The sequence below is a fragment of the Oncorhynchus masou genome, chromosome 10 (assembly GCF_036934945.1).
Source record: "Oncorhynchus masou masou isolate Uvic2021 chromosome 10, UVic_Omas_1.1, whole genome shotgun sequence".
NCBI lineage: Eukaryota > Metazoa > Chordata > Actinopteri > Salmoniformes > Salmonidae > Oncorhynchus > Oncorhynchus masou.
The window spans coordinates 33,455,820-33,468,996 of record NC_088221.1 but is presented as its reverse complement, the minus strand read 5'-3'; the positions used below and the strand labels follow the sequence as shown (position 1 = coordinate 33,468,996).

Here is a 13,177-nt window from a genome sequence, read left to right as displayed (position 1 = left end):
CCCTCAGGCCCGAGCTGCCCCTCAGGCCCGAGCTGCCCCTCAGTCCAGTGGAGCCCATTGTTAGGGTTCCTAGGCCAAGGTCAGCGGCGAGGGTCGCCACTCAAGGGACGCTAAGGAGGTGGACTAAGACAATTATGGAGTGGGGTCCACGTCCAGCGCCAGAGCCGCCACCGCAGACAGATGCCCACCCAGACCCTCCCCTATAGGTTTAGGTTGTGTGTGTGTGTGTGGGGGGGGGGTTCTATGTTGTGTGTCTGGTTTGTCTACTTCTATGTGAAGAGGAAGAAGAGAACCGTTACAGGGTGGCTACTTTAAAGAATCTCAAATATAAAATATATTTGGATTTGTTTAACACTTTTTTGGTTACTACCTGATTCCATATGTGTTATTTCATAGTTGTGATGTCTTCACTATTATTCTACAATATTAGCCCCCCCACACAGCTACCATTGCACTTTCAAGCTAGGTTTAGGGCCGCATACTGAATCTTAGAGACCCCAACTGATGTATGGAACAATCTTAAAATGATCTACTTTGGTTTAGATACAAGCGTTAATTTGACTTGGTGAAAATCCGTTTTTTGGACCTAACTTGCTTACCTGTTTTTCCACGTGGTTTCTTCCTTGACAGACTCCATGAAATTTGTCAATTTATTAACTTTGTGTATGGTTTTCTAGACACAAGGGTGGCTCAACATACCCCTTTGGCTCAACTTACCCAACTCTCCCCTTCCCCCTCTATTTCCCTTTGAAAGACATGGAGAGAGAAAAGAGACAGAGAGAGAGGAGGGGGCAGACAGAACAATTGAGGGAGTGACAAGAGCGGGAGAGAGAGAACCCCTCAGTCTTCCTCAAGATGTCTGAACTCTGCTCTTGTAGTACGTACCTGTGCAACATCCACAAACTTCTTGTGTTTCTCCAGCAGCACTTTGGTTTCCTGTGAGTCGTCCCCTAGTCTGATGTGGGTCTTTAGAAGAGCATCGAGGAGCTCACCCAGCCACTCCACCGCCTGAGAGTTAACACAGTGACATGAGCTGGGGTTTACAAGTTATTGTCAACAACAATAACAACATGTCAATAATAACAACACACTGAAGGAAGCCTATCTACTGACTTGTGATGCATCTTCCTCACACTTGAACAGCTGGACCATCTGAAGCATCTTCAGTCTCCTGACATCCACCATGTCCTCACATCTAAACAGGACCAAAACTCTTTTAAAACATGACAAAAGCCATTTCCATGACAAGTTCCGTGACAACGGCCAAAATTCCAGGATATTCCAGAAATCGCTTGACTCGTGGAACGTTTGTAATCAACTCCAGTATCATTTTGAGGCCTGCGGCCTTACATCATCAAAAAAAAGACTGAAAATAAATCTGAGCAAACCTTTGTTTCCGGAGCTGCATGTCCTCCATGACACCTTGGATGTGATCAACGTTGTCTTTGTTATCGATGGGCACGTCTTTCCCATAGGACCAGGAAGTCTGGTTGGACATCTGATCCATCAGGACCTGGCCTTTCTCCCTCAGGCCTACCAGGGCTCCGTCTGGGCAGAAATACACATCAAATAATACTCATGAATTACTCAACTAACACTACTGAAAGTTATTTCAAATGTAAAATATTATTCTTGCAGTTATCCATTAGAAAAAAATTCAAGAAGAGGGGATATAGTTAAGACTGTCAATGTTTCAGCACAAATACCTTTCTCAATATCAGTTTTTTAATTCTACTCTGCAGTTATCTATTGAAGGCTTGCTATCATATACAGTAACAAAAAAATAACAGTGAATAATACATTTAATTGTGCTTACCAACGCTCTTGAGTTTCTCCTCGAGGTGTTTGAGTGTTTGTTGGATGGCAGCCCCGTCAGCAGGCGCCACATCGGCACAGAGCATGCCCAGTAGACCATCCAGTTGCTGGGACAGCTGGGAGGGAAAACTGGGGCGTTATTACAAAGCCAACAAAGAGCTCTAGGCCAAACAGTTAGTAGTCTATACTACACTGAACAAAAATACAAACACAACATGTAAAGTGTTGGTCCCATGCTTCATGATCTGCAATAAAAGATACCAGAAATGTTCCATATGCACAAAAAGCTTATTTCTTTCAATATCTTTGCACAAACTTGTTTCCATCCCTGTTAGTTAGCATTTCTCCTTTGCCAAGCTAATCCATCCATCTGACAGGTGTGGCATATCAATAAGCTGATTAAACAGCATGATCACTACACAGGTGCACCTTGTGTTGGGGACAATAAAGGGCCACTCTAAAATGTGCAATAAAAGGTCACTCTAAAACACAATGCCAAAGATGTCTCAAATTGAGGGAGTGTGCAATTAGCATGCCGACTATAGGAATGCCACCAGAGCTGTCGCCAGATAATTGAATGTTCATTTCTTTACTATTAGCCACCTTCAACGTCATTTTTGAGAATTTGGCAGTACATCCAACCAGCCTCACAACCGCAGACCACATGTAACTATGCCAGCCCAGGACCTCCACATCTGGATTCTTCACCTGGATCGTCTGAGACCAGACACCTGGACAGCTGATGAATCTGTGGGTTTGCACAACTGAAGAATTTTGAACTGAATGCAGTTCAGCATAGCAACAGACTTCAGTGGGCAAATGCTCACCCTCGATGGCCACTTGCACGCTGGAGAAGTGTGCTCTTCACAGATGAATTCCGGTTCCAACTGTACTGGGCAGATGGCAGGTGATGGCGACGTGTGGGCGAGCGATTTGCTGATGTCAATATTGTGAACAGAGTGCCTCATGGTGGGTTAAGCTACAGACAACGAACATAAGCCATGGACAACAAACACAATTGCATTTTATCAATGGCAATTTGAATGCAGAGATACCATGACGAGATCCTGAGGCCCATTGTCGTGCCATTCATCCACTGCCATCACCTCATGTTTCAGCATGATAATACACAGCCCCATGTTGCAAGGATCTGTACACAATTCCTGAAAGCTGAAAATGTCCCAGTTCTTCCATGGCCTGCATACTCACCAGACATGTCACCCATTGAGCATGTTTGGGTATGCTCTGGATCAACATGTATGACAGCGTGTTCCAGTTCCCATCAATATCCAGCAACTTCACACTGCCATTGAAGTGGAGTGGGACAACATTCCACAGGCCACAATCAATAGCCCGATCAACTCGCATGAGGCAAATGGTGGTCATACCAGATACTGACTGGCTTTCTGATCCACTCATACCTTTTTTTTCAGGTATCTGTGACCAACAGATGCATATCTGTATTCCTAGTCATGTGAAATCCATAGATTAAGGCCTAATTTATTTATTTCAATTGACTGATGTCTTTATATGAACTGTAACTCAGTAAAATCTTTGAAATTGTTTTTTTTTTCAGTATATTATGACCCCCATCCCTTCAACCCTAGGCACTTACAGTATGTAGATCAGATGGCTGGATAAGTGTAAGCAATATGGGTGGTTGGAGCTCCATCTTGCCCTCTGATTGTGGCCATATTGCTTACACCTATCACATCCTCAAAGATCTACACAAGGGCCTAGGGATTGACTTTGTGATTTAGAGTAGGAGTCACTGTAGTTCTTGTTCTTGGCTTTATACGTATTTTGTAATGATCCATTCAAATCAATCCATCAATGATACATACGTCCTGTGCTGTGCCGTGGAACTCGTGTGCTGACTGCAGTACGTTCTGTCTGGACTCCAGTTGGCTGGCCTGTCTGTAACAGACATCACTGAGCTGCTGCTGAAGACCCTTCAACTCCACTAGGTCCTCCTCGTCTCCAGCACTCAGCAACGCTGCTATCTGCTGGTTCAGCTCTACGTACACTGCAAACCACTCCTGTAAATACACACCCAATAACACATACATTTGGGTTGGATTTCACAAATTAGAAACACAATTCAGCCACACAAGTTACACAATGTTTCGCAACTTATTTCCATTGTGGTCCTCTGGCTTTGGCCAGAAAGCAGGAAAACTCTTTCTGATATACACACCAGTTTATCATAGAGAAGCTCAATAGAAAGAAGAACCACACACTAAAGATGTTTTACTTATCAAAGCTGTTCAAACCTACGGTACAGTAATTGAGTTGAACGCTGTAGTGAAGTGTTTTTGTGGTATAGTTATTACCTTGAGAACACTTATACATTTCAGATCAATAGCGCCACCTGCTGAAGGCTCTTGGAGACAACACCACGCCTTAGCCTAACCATCAATCTTTAGCTTTGACCTCACTCTGGCTTTAGCCTTTCATTCCCCTGGCTGGTACACTCTGTTTCGGTCACCAGGGCACACTTTGGCCCAGAGCAATGATTCACCAGGGTCTTTTATGTAAACCCAGCCAGGGGAAACATTAGTTACACCCAACAGCTGCAGCTGCTGCAGTCACTTCCTGGCCTGGCCTGTCTGTCCACGACTAAGAGCAGGACAATACTATATCCAGGGAGGAAAAGTTAAGGGCAAAGCTCTAATTTGTGCTTCAAACTCTGTCTGTTTTGTAAGTGAAATAAAACAAGCTTTTTCCAGATGTACACACTGAACCTTATTTACTTAACTTGTTTGTCCCCCATATTTTTGTCTAGTAGTGCTTTATCTGTGCTCCTCAGACCAGAGATTAATGATATATAAAAAGCAGTTACAATACAGTAAATCTCCTGGCAGCTAACAGACTCTCCCTAACAATCCAAACTAATCATAATCGGTGACCTAATTATAGGGATCTTCAAGATGCTCCAAAGACAAGTGCTTCTTCTGCAGAGAGAGAGAAAGCAAGAAGAGAGACACACAGAACTAGCAGCTATCTCCCCACCTCTTCTCATCTCTGTAATTATGAACATTGAAAAAGGAGTGATGTAATAAAGTTGTGCTGTTGGCAAGCTGTGTCGTGTCGTGTTGTATTGAGTTGTGTTTGTAGTTTTGTGTCTGTAGTGTGTGTTGTGTCATTCTGTCCTTACGCTGTGCTGGCTCTCTATCTCCTCATGTTTCTGCTGCAGGGCCTGCGAGGCCCTGATGGAATCTCCGATCCCCCACTGTGTTCGGAGCTGCTCTGTGCCAGGCCCCTCCAGCCAATTCACAACCTGCATAGCAACAAGAAAGAGAAAGACCCCATTAGCACACACTTCATGACTCACAGACACACACCCCAGGACCAACCAATCAAATACCTTCCAGGCATCTGTGAGGTCGATGATTGGACACAATCATTAACAAATGCTTTATCACTTCCCCCTCAGGCCCACCAATCAAATACCTTCAGGTATCTGTGAGGTCTCTTATTGGTTGGAACACATTTAAATCAGTGTGGGTTAAATGGGGTACTTGTTTGTTTCTGTTAAAATGGGGTACTTAAAACTAGAAGGTATAATCACTATAAAGCATGTATGAACATTTATAAAGTCTTATGAGACAAATAAATAGTGTACCATGTGTCAGCACAGAACAAGGGCTTGCCAAGTTACCTATAAAGTAAATATTGATAAGGGAATATCGAATAACATGATCAATCTAATTCAACATCTGGTTCAAATATATCAAAGCAGCATTTACTGAAGATCAAGAAGAGGTTGTTAGAATCCACTGTACTGTGTAAGAGGGGTGATGAAATGGTTCAGTGTGTTGAGTTTGATAGAGCGATTTTCTTCTGCATCAACTTTTAGCTTGGTGAGGCAATTCTACCGCCTGTCTCCTACAGAGCTTGGAGCAATACAGCTTACAAACTACTCCCACACTCACTACACAGCGTCTTTACTCCCAGCAGATAACAACTAGGCCAAACTCCCCAAGCCAAACTAATCCTACTGCTGCCGAGGAACATACAATACCCCAGGAACTAGCCACACTGGGAGACAAATGTGAAATGGAAGCCGTTGAATACAGGGACAGCAGTGGCTTCTTCCGTGGTGTCCTCCCATGAACACCATTCTTGTTTAGCGTTTTATGTATTGTATATGCGTCAACAGAGATGTTAGTATGTTCCACAGATTTCTGTAAGTCTTTAGCTGACACTAGGATTCTTCCTAACCTCATAGAGCATTCTGCAATGTGCTCTTGCAGTCATCTTTTCAGGATGGCCACTCCTAGGGAGAGTAGCAAAAGTGCTGAACTTGGATGTCAGAAGGTGAATTCACCAATTTGTAAGTCGCTCTGGATAAGAGCGTCTGCTAAATGACTTAAATGTAAATGTAACTTTCTCCATTTAAAGATCATTTGTCGTACCATGGACTGATGAACATCAAGGCTTTTAGAGATACTTTTGTAACCCTGGAAAGCTTTATGCAAGTCAACCATTCTTAATCTTAGGTCTTTGGAGATCTCTTTGGTTCGAGGCTTGGTTCACCTCAGGCAATGCCTCTTGTGAATAGCAAACTCAAATATTATGAGTGGTTTTTATAGAAAAGGGCAGCTCTAACCAACATCTCCAATCTCGTCTCATTGATTGGACTCCAGGTTAGCTTTTGGAAAAGTCATTAGCCTCGGGGTTCAAATACTTTTTCAACCTACACTGTGAATGTTTTAAAAATTATTCTATATAAACAAGAAAAATACAATAATTTGTGTGTTATTAGTTTAAGCACACTGTGTTTGTCTATTGTTGTGACTGAGATGAAGATCAGATCAAATGTTATGACAAATTTATGAAATCCAGGTAATTCCAAAGGGTTCACATACTTTTTCTTGCCCCTGTATGTTTATCCCCGTTTGTTCCGTTTGCTACATTTAAGAAACGTTTTTCAACAGAATCGGCAGAATGAATACACCCCTGATCACACGCAAAGAGTTTACTTTCATAGCAGCCACATAAAAACAGCATGATCACTTTGCTCGTTGTATATATAGTTCTATCTCACAACAATCTACGTGCTCTCCTCCTCTCAACTTTTCACTTGTGGACTTCAATGCACAACACATCAGCTGTCTGTGGCCAGCGAAAAAACCTTTCCTAGCCAAACCTTCATATAATGACCTCTGAGGACTACACACATCCTACATCGTTGTCACGTCATAGTCAACAAGAACTACTAGAATTAACACGTTAGTAAACCCACTAAAATCATGCAGTACAGTTTTCAATCAGAATGCAGTTGAGCAGTTACACCCAGAGGGCAATAAATAAATAAAACCAAAAGCTTACCATGACTTGGAATAGTTCCAGTGTTGGATAGCCATAGCCAGCTAGCTAACATTGCATCTCTCTCTGTTTGAGCCGGGTGTTTGAGTAGGCTAAACTACCTAGCTGCATTTGCTAGCTAAGTGAAAGTTTTTTTTTTTAATACAACCAAATATAGCTATATCTCTCTCTCTCTCTCTTGCTGCTTCTTAATTTTGGAAGACATACATTTCTTCAAAAACTGTTCAACTATTGTCTTTCTCTCTCTGAGTCAACTACTCACCACATTTATAAAGTGCTAGCTAGCTCTAGCTTATGCTTTTAGTACCAGATTCATTCTCTGATCCTTTGATTGGGTGGACATTGTGTCAGTTCATGCTGCAAGAGTTCTGCTAGGCTGGAGGAAGTCCTCCTGAAGCTGTCATAATTACTGTGTAAGTCTATGGAAGGGGCTTGAGAACCATGAGCCTCCTAGGTTCTGTATTGAATTCAATGTACCCAGAGGAGTACAGAAGCTATCTGTCCTCCAGCTACACCATGGCGCTACCCTACAGTGCTGCTGAGGCTACTGTAGACCTTCATTGCAAAACAGTGTATTTTAATACATTATTTGGTGACGTGAATAAATTTAGAATAGTTTTATCTAAAAAGGCAGAATTTTTAAATGTTTCACTATTTTTATTTTTATGATTCCCTGAGGAGGATGGTCCTTCCCTTCCTCTGAGGAGCCTCCACTGGTTGCTATAAGACGTAAATCGGAAGATAATGGACCTGTGAAAAAAATATAAAATAGCTCCCCACTACTGACATATATATATTTTATGTAATAATTGAATGGGTGGCGCAGTGGTTAAGGGCGCTGTACTGCAGCGCCAGCTGTGCCATCAGAGTCCCTGGGTTCGTGCCCAGGCTCTGTCATAACTGACCGGGAGGTCCGTGGGGCGACGCACAATTGGCCTAGCATTGTCCGGGTTAGGGAGGGCTTGGTCGGTAGGGATGTCCTTGTCTCATCGCGCACCAGCGACTCCTGTGGCGGGCCGGGCTCAGTGCGCGCTAACCAAGGTTGCCAGGTGCACGGTGTACCCTCTGACACATTGGTGCGGCTGGCTTCCGGGTTGGATGCGCGCTGTGTTAAGAAGCAGTACGGCTGGTTGGGTTGTGTATCGGAGGACACATGACTTTCAACCTTCGTCTTTCCCGAGCCCGTATGGGAGTTGTAGCGATGAGACAAGATAGTAGCTACTACAACAATTGGATACCATGAAATTGGGGAGAAAAAGGGGTAAAAAAATAAAATAATAATAATAATTGAATGGTGACCACAGCCCTTACAAAAATACATTTAAATTTTATTTTTTCCCCACCATTCTCCATGTATTCAATGTTTTACTTCCGGGCTATTATGACGAATCTGGCAGCTCCTTCTCTATATGTTCCTAGACTACTGCCTACTGAACAACATCTTCATCACCATAGCAACAGACAGCTCATTCCCTTAGAATCTAGAATCTGTCAAATCTAAAATAGAATCCGTCCATTCCATGGAACACATCTCATCATCTGCTCACTTCCTCATTGGTACAGTTTTATCATCCAGCTTTACACTGTAAAACATTTAAAATTGTTCTGCTTTGCACTGTAAAACATTCAAAATTGTTCTGCTTTGCACTGTAAAACATTCAAAATTGTATCCCTGAGGCACCAGGCCTATCCACAGGGGATAGCCTACATTGAGAAGACTCATAAGAAAATAGGTCTAATGGTCAGTTGCAAATGAGAGGGTACTTCTGTCAGAGAAATATGTGATTGTGGGTTCAGTGACCAAAAAAAGGTTGAGAACCACTGTTTTAGAAGCTAAAGTAGAGTTCAATCTATTGGCCAATGGGAGAAAAGGCGTTTGCCCTTCATGGTTACAGAAAGGAAATTAGGTAGTGCCAAGGAAGAACTGTGCTGGGATGAAGGCCATGTGTGCTGAGGGTGTGTGTGTGTGTGTGTGTGTGTGTGTGTGTGTGTGTGTGTGTGTGTGTGTGTGTGTGTGTGTGTGTGTGTCGACTGATGAGTATCCCCGCCAGAGACTCGAAGTCAACAGTCTTTGGGAAGTTAGCTTTTCCATTCAGTGGTATGTAACGCTCACTTTGGAACGAGAAGACCTAACCGAAAAGGCTTTAATATGAGTCGGTTACAGGGACAGTCAGACAATTTATCACCAGGGTCTGGCTTTGAATACACTGAAGAAGGCAAGGCTTCAATTGAAAATTAAGTTCCATTGAAGCATCACATTCCCTAGTTCCTGAGAATTACAACCACTGGGTCTTTCTCTGGATGTCTGGTGAACTCATCCTCATAAAATCCTGTGTGTGTAGCTTTTAAACCTCTCTGAAACAAAGAGCAAAAGACAATGGAAAAAAGAGCAGCCCTACTCTATACTTCTCCTTCAGTCTGGTCACTGGTCTGCTGTTGTTAATGGCATTGGGCCTAAGTCAAGGCAGTGCGATGTCTGAAATATCCGTTTGTTTGAATCCTGGCCTCAGTCTTTCACTACGCTAGTGTTTTAGATCCCTTAGGGCAGTGTGTGTAGGCTTGTCAGTGGGTTGGTGTTGACGATGTCATAGTGTGTGTGTGCAGTGTGTGAATAGTGTGTGTTTTCTCATCTCTGTGCGTGCATATGTGTGTGTGTGTGTGATGTGATATAGGGCAGTGTGTGTGCAGTACCTGCATGACCTTGGTCTGTATATCCTCCAGCTGGGATCGTTTGCTGCGTTGGCGACACACCTCCTGGTACTTGGTGTATTGTTCTCTGAGTGAGTCCAGCAGTTTCATGACCTGAAATATTTGAACATTTACTTACCTTGCATATAGTCTTTGTATGTATTGTATATAGTATTTGTATGTTATGTGTGAATTTTGCTGTTATATGTTTACTATATATTTTTACATCTTATCTGACTTGACACAACTGAAGTTCCCTCTGGGAAATATAAAGTTATTCTATTCCATTGTACCTGTGGCTGGGCCAGTAGCTCGTCATCCATGGGGGACCAGGCCACACCACCTCCCTCTGCACCGTTAAACCTCCGCTGCTGCAGCTCCGACAATAACTCATGGCCTGGAGGGGAGAGAGGTGTGGATGATCAGAGGGGGAATGACAGTGACAGGGGGAGAGATAATGAATGACAGAGAGAGAGGGAGGGAGGAGATACAGGGGTAAGAGTGGGAGAAAGAAAGCAGGGGAGGGGGAGAGAGAGAAAGAGAGTGAGAGAAAGAGGGAGTTAAAAGAGTGTGTGGGAGCTATTGAATCTTCTCTCCGCTCATCCATTTCATTTCAAGTTATTTTGATGTAAAGCAAAGTGCAGGGGGGATTGCAATTCAACACATTTTGCCATGGGACAGAGAGAACATTTTAATGTTTTAAAGCTAGTTTCCTGCAAGTCTACATATTTTGACATGGGTCTGAGAGAAAAAATGCAGTTTCAAAGTAAATTTCCTGCAATTCTACACATTTTCAGTTTTAAAACAAATGTCCTTAAATTATACACATTTTGTCATGGCTTATGCCATCTAAGTGACTCAAACATTATCACAAAATCAATTGGGGCCCCATGCCATGACATTTTTTGAATTTTAGAATCTCCCTGACTGTCTAGTTTTTATTTTGGTAGTTGTTAGTTCTCAAAGTGTCACAACCTGACCATAGTTTGCTTTGTATGTTTCTATGTTTTGTTTGGTCAGGGTGTGATCTGAGTGGGCATTCTATGTTGTGTGTCTAGTTTGTCTGTTTCTGTGTTTGGCCTGATATGGTTCTCAATCAGATGAAGGTGTTAGTCATTGTCTCTGATTGGGAATCATAGGAAGCCTGTTTGGTGTTGGGTTTTGTGGGTGATTGTTCCTGTCTCTGTGTTTGCACCAGATAGGGCTGGTTTGGGTTTTCACGTTTCGTTAGTTTGTTCATGTGTAGAGTCTTTATTAAAGAACCATGAATAGAAACCACGCTGCATTTTGGTCCGCCTCTCCTTCAAGTCAAGAAAACCGTTACACAAAGAAAAATATATAGCTCCATTATCTTTTCTCCATTCTTTATATTTGGTTTAAGTCGTTTAGGTTTATTATAACGATTTCTTTTTTCCAATCTTAACTTAATTGAATTCATTTGTATTTTTTTGTGGCGGCCACGATTTACTCCCGCTGCTAAATGTATATATGGGAAACACTGGAAACAGAGCAAGAGGTAGGAGTGTGTACAATGTGGACGACAAGCAGCACATCCCTAGTTGTCATCCATTAAGTTACAAAATACATATCAGATGTACATTGTTGTCGAGGAGTACTTCAGGAGAAAAATTGCTATTCATTTATTCATAATCAACATCAAAAACATCCGGAGAGCCTTCCAAGTCCATTCCTTGACAAAGGCACACAACAAATAGGACAGAGAATTATTTTCATATTATATACATGCTCTTATTATATCTCATGCTGTATCCCCTAGCCTCTCTGTTGTGCCTATAACAACACAACTACACAAACAACACTGGCACGGAAGCCCAAGCCCTTTCTGTATTCATTATGAATGGCATTCACTCAGAGACAAGAGAGACACAGAGAAAGAGAGAGACAGAGAGAAAGAGACAAAGAGAGAGACAGAGGCAGAGAGAGAGAGAGAGAGAGCGAGACACAGAGAGAGAGAGAGCGAGAGGGATATATATATATATACTGTATATATATATATATATATATATATATATATATATATATATATATATTCACTGCTCAAAAAAATAAAGGGAACACGAAAATAACACATCCTAGATCTGAATGAATGAAATATTCTTATTAAATTCTTTTTTCTTTACATAGTTGAATGTGCGGACAACAAAATCACACAAAAATGATCAATGGAAATCAAATTTATCAACCCATGGAGGCCAGGATTTGAAGTCACACTCAAAATTAAAGTGGAAAACCACACTACAGGCTGATCCAACTTTGATGTAATGTCCTTAAACCAAAATGAGGCTCAGTAGTGTGTGTGGCATCCACGTGCCTGTATGACCTCCCTACTACGCCTGGGCATGCTCCTGATGAGGTGGCGGATGGTCTCCTGAGGGATCTCCTCCCAGACCTGGACTAAAGCATCCGCCAACTCCTGGACAGTGTGTGGTGCAACGTGGCGTTGGTGGATGGAGCAAGACATGATGTCCCAGATGTGCTCAATTGGATTCAGGTCTGGGGAACGGGCGGGCCAGTCCATAGCATCAATGCCTTGCACTTGCAGGAACTGCTGACACACTCCAGCCACATCAGGTCTTGCATTAGGAGGAACTCAGGGCCAACCACACCGGCATATGGTCTCACAAGGGGTCTTGAGGATCTCATCACGGTACCTAATGGCAGTCAGGCTACCTCTGGCGAGCACATGGAGGGCTCTGCGGCCCCCCAAAGAAATGCCAACCCACACCATGACTGACCCACCGCCAAACCGGTCATGCTGGAGGATGTTGCAGGCAGCAGAACGTTCTCCACGGCGTCTCCAGACTCTGTCACGTCTGTCACATGCTCAGTGTGAACCTGCTTTCATATGTGAAGAGCACAGGGCGCCAGTGGTGAATTTTCCAATCTTGGTGTTCTCTGGCAAATGCCAAATGTCCTGCACGGTGTTGGGCTGTAAGCACATCCCCCACCTGTGGACGTCGGGCCCTCATACCACCCTCATGGAGTCTGTTTCTGACCGTTTGAGCAGACACATGCACATTTGTGGCCTGCTGGAGGTCATTTTGCAGGGCTCTGGCAGTGTTCCTCCTGCTCCTCCTTGCACAAAGGCAGAGGTAGCGGTCCTGCTGCTGGGTTGTTGCCCTCCTACGGCCTCCTCCACGTCTCCTGATGTATTGGCCTATCTCCTGGTAGCGCCTCCATGCTCTGGACACTACGCTGACAGACACAGCAAACCTTCTTGCCACAGCTCACATTGATGTGCCATCCTGGATGAGCTGCACTACCTGAGCCACTTGTGTGGGTTGAAGACTCCATCTCATGCTACCACTAGAGTGAAAGCACC

The 13,177-nt window shown here is 43.3% G+C and overlaps 1 protein-coding gene across 2 annotated transcripts in view; it reads right to left on the bottom strand.

Moving 5' to 3' along the window:
* Positions 1–13,177, bottom strand: part of LOC135547557 (SEC14 domain and spectrin repeat-containing protein 1-like) — a 59,821-nt gene that overhangs the window by 5,242 nt on the left and 41,402 nt on the right. Inside the window, exons 10-17 of one of the 2 annotated variants that reach the window (XM_064976664.1) lie at positions 10,128–10,231; positions 9,838–9,948; positions 4,973–5,095; positions 3,660–3,854; positions 1,817–1,931; positions 1,389–1,548; positions 1,114–1,195; positions 886–1,008 (exon numbers count right to left, since the gene is read on the bottom strand). In XM_064976664.1, the coding sequence (XP_064832736.1) occupies positions 886–1,008; positions 1,114–1,195; positions 1,389–1,548; positions 1,817–1,931; positions 3,660–3,854; positions 4,973–5,095; positions 9,838–9,948; positions 10,128–10,231 (1,013 nt within the window). The remainder of the gene's footprint in view (positions 1–885; positions 1,009–1,113; positions 1,196–1,388; positions 1,549–1,816; positions 1,932–3,659; positions 3,855–4,972; positions 5,096–9,837; positions 9,949–10,127; positions 10,232–13,177) is intronic. The other variant, XM_064976666.1, reaches the window with a different exon arrangement.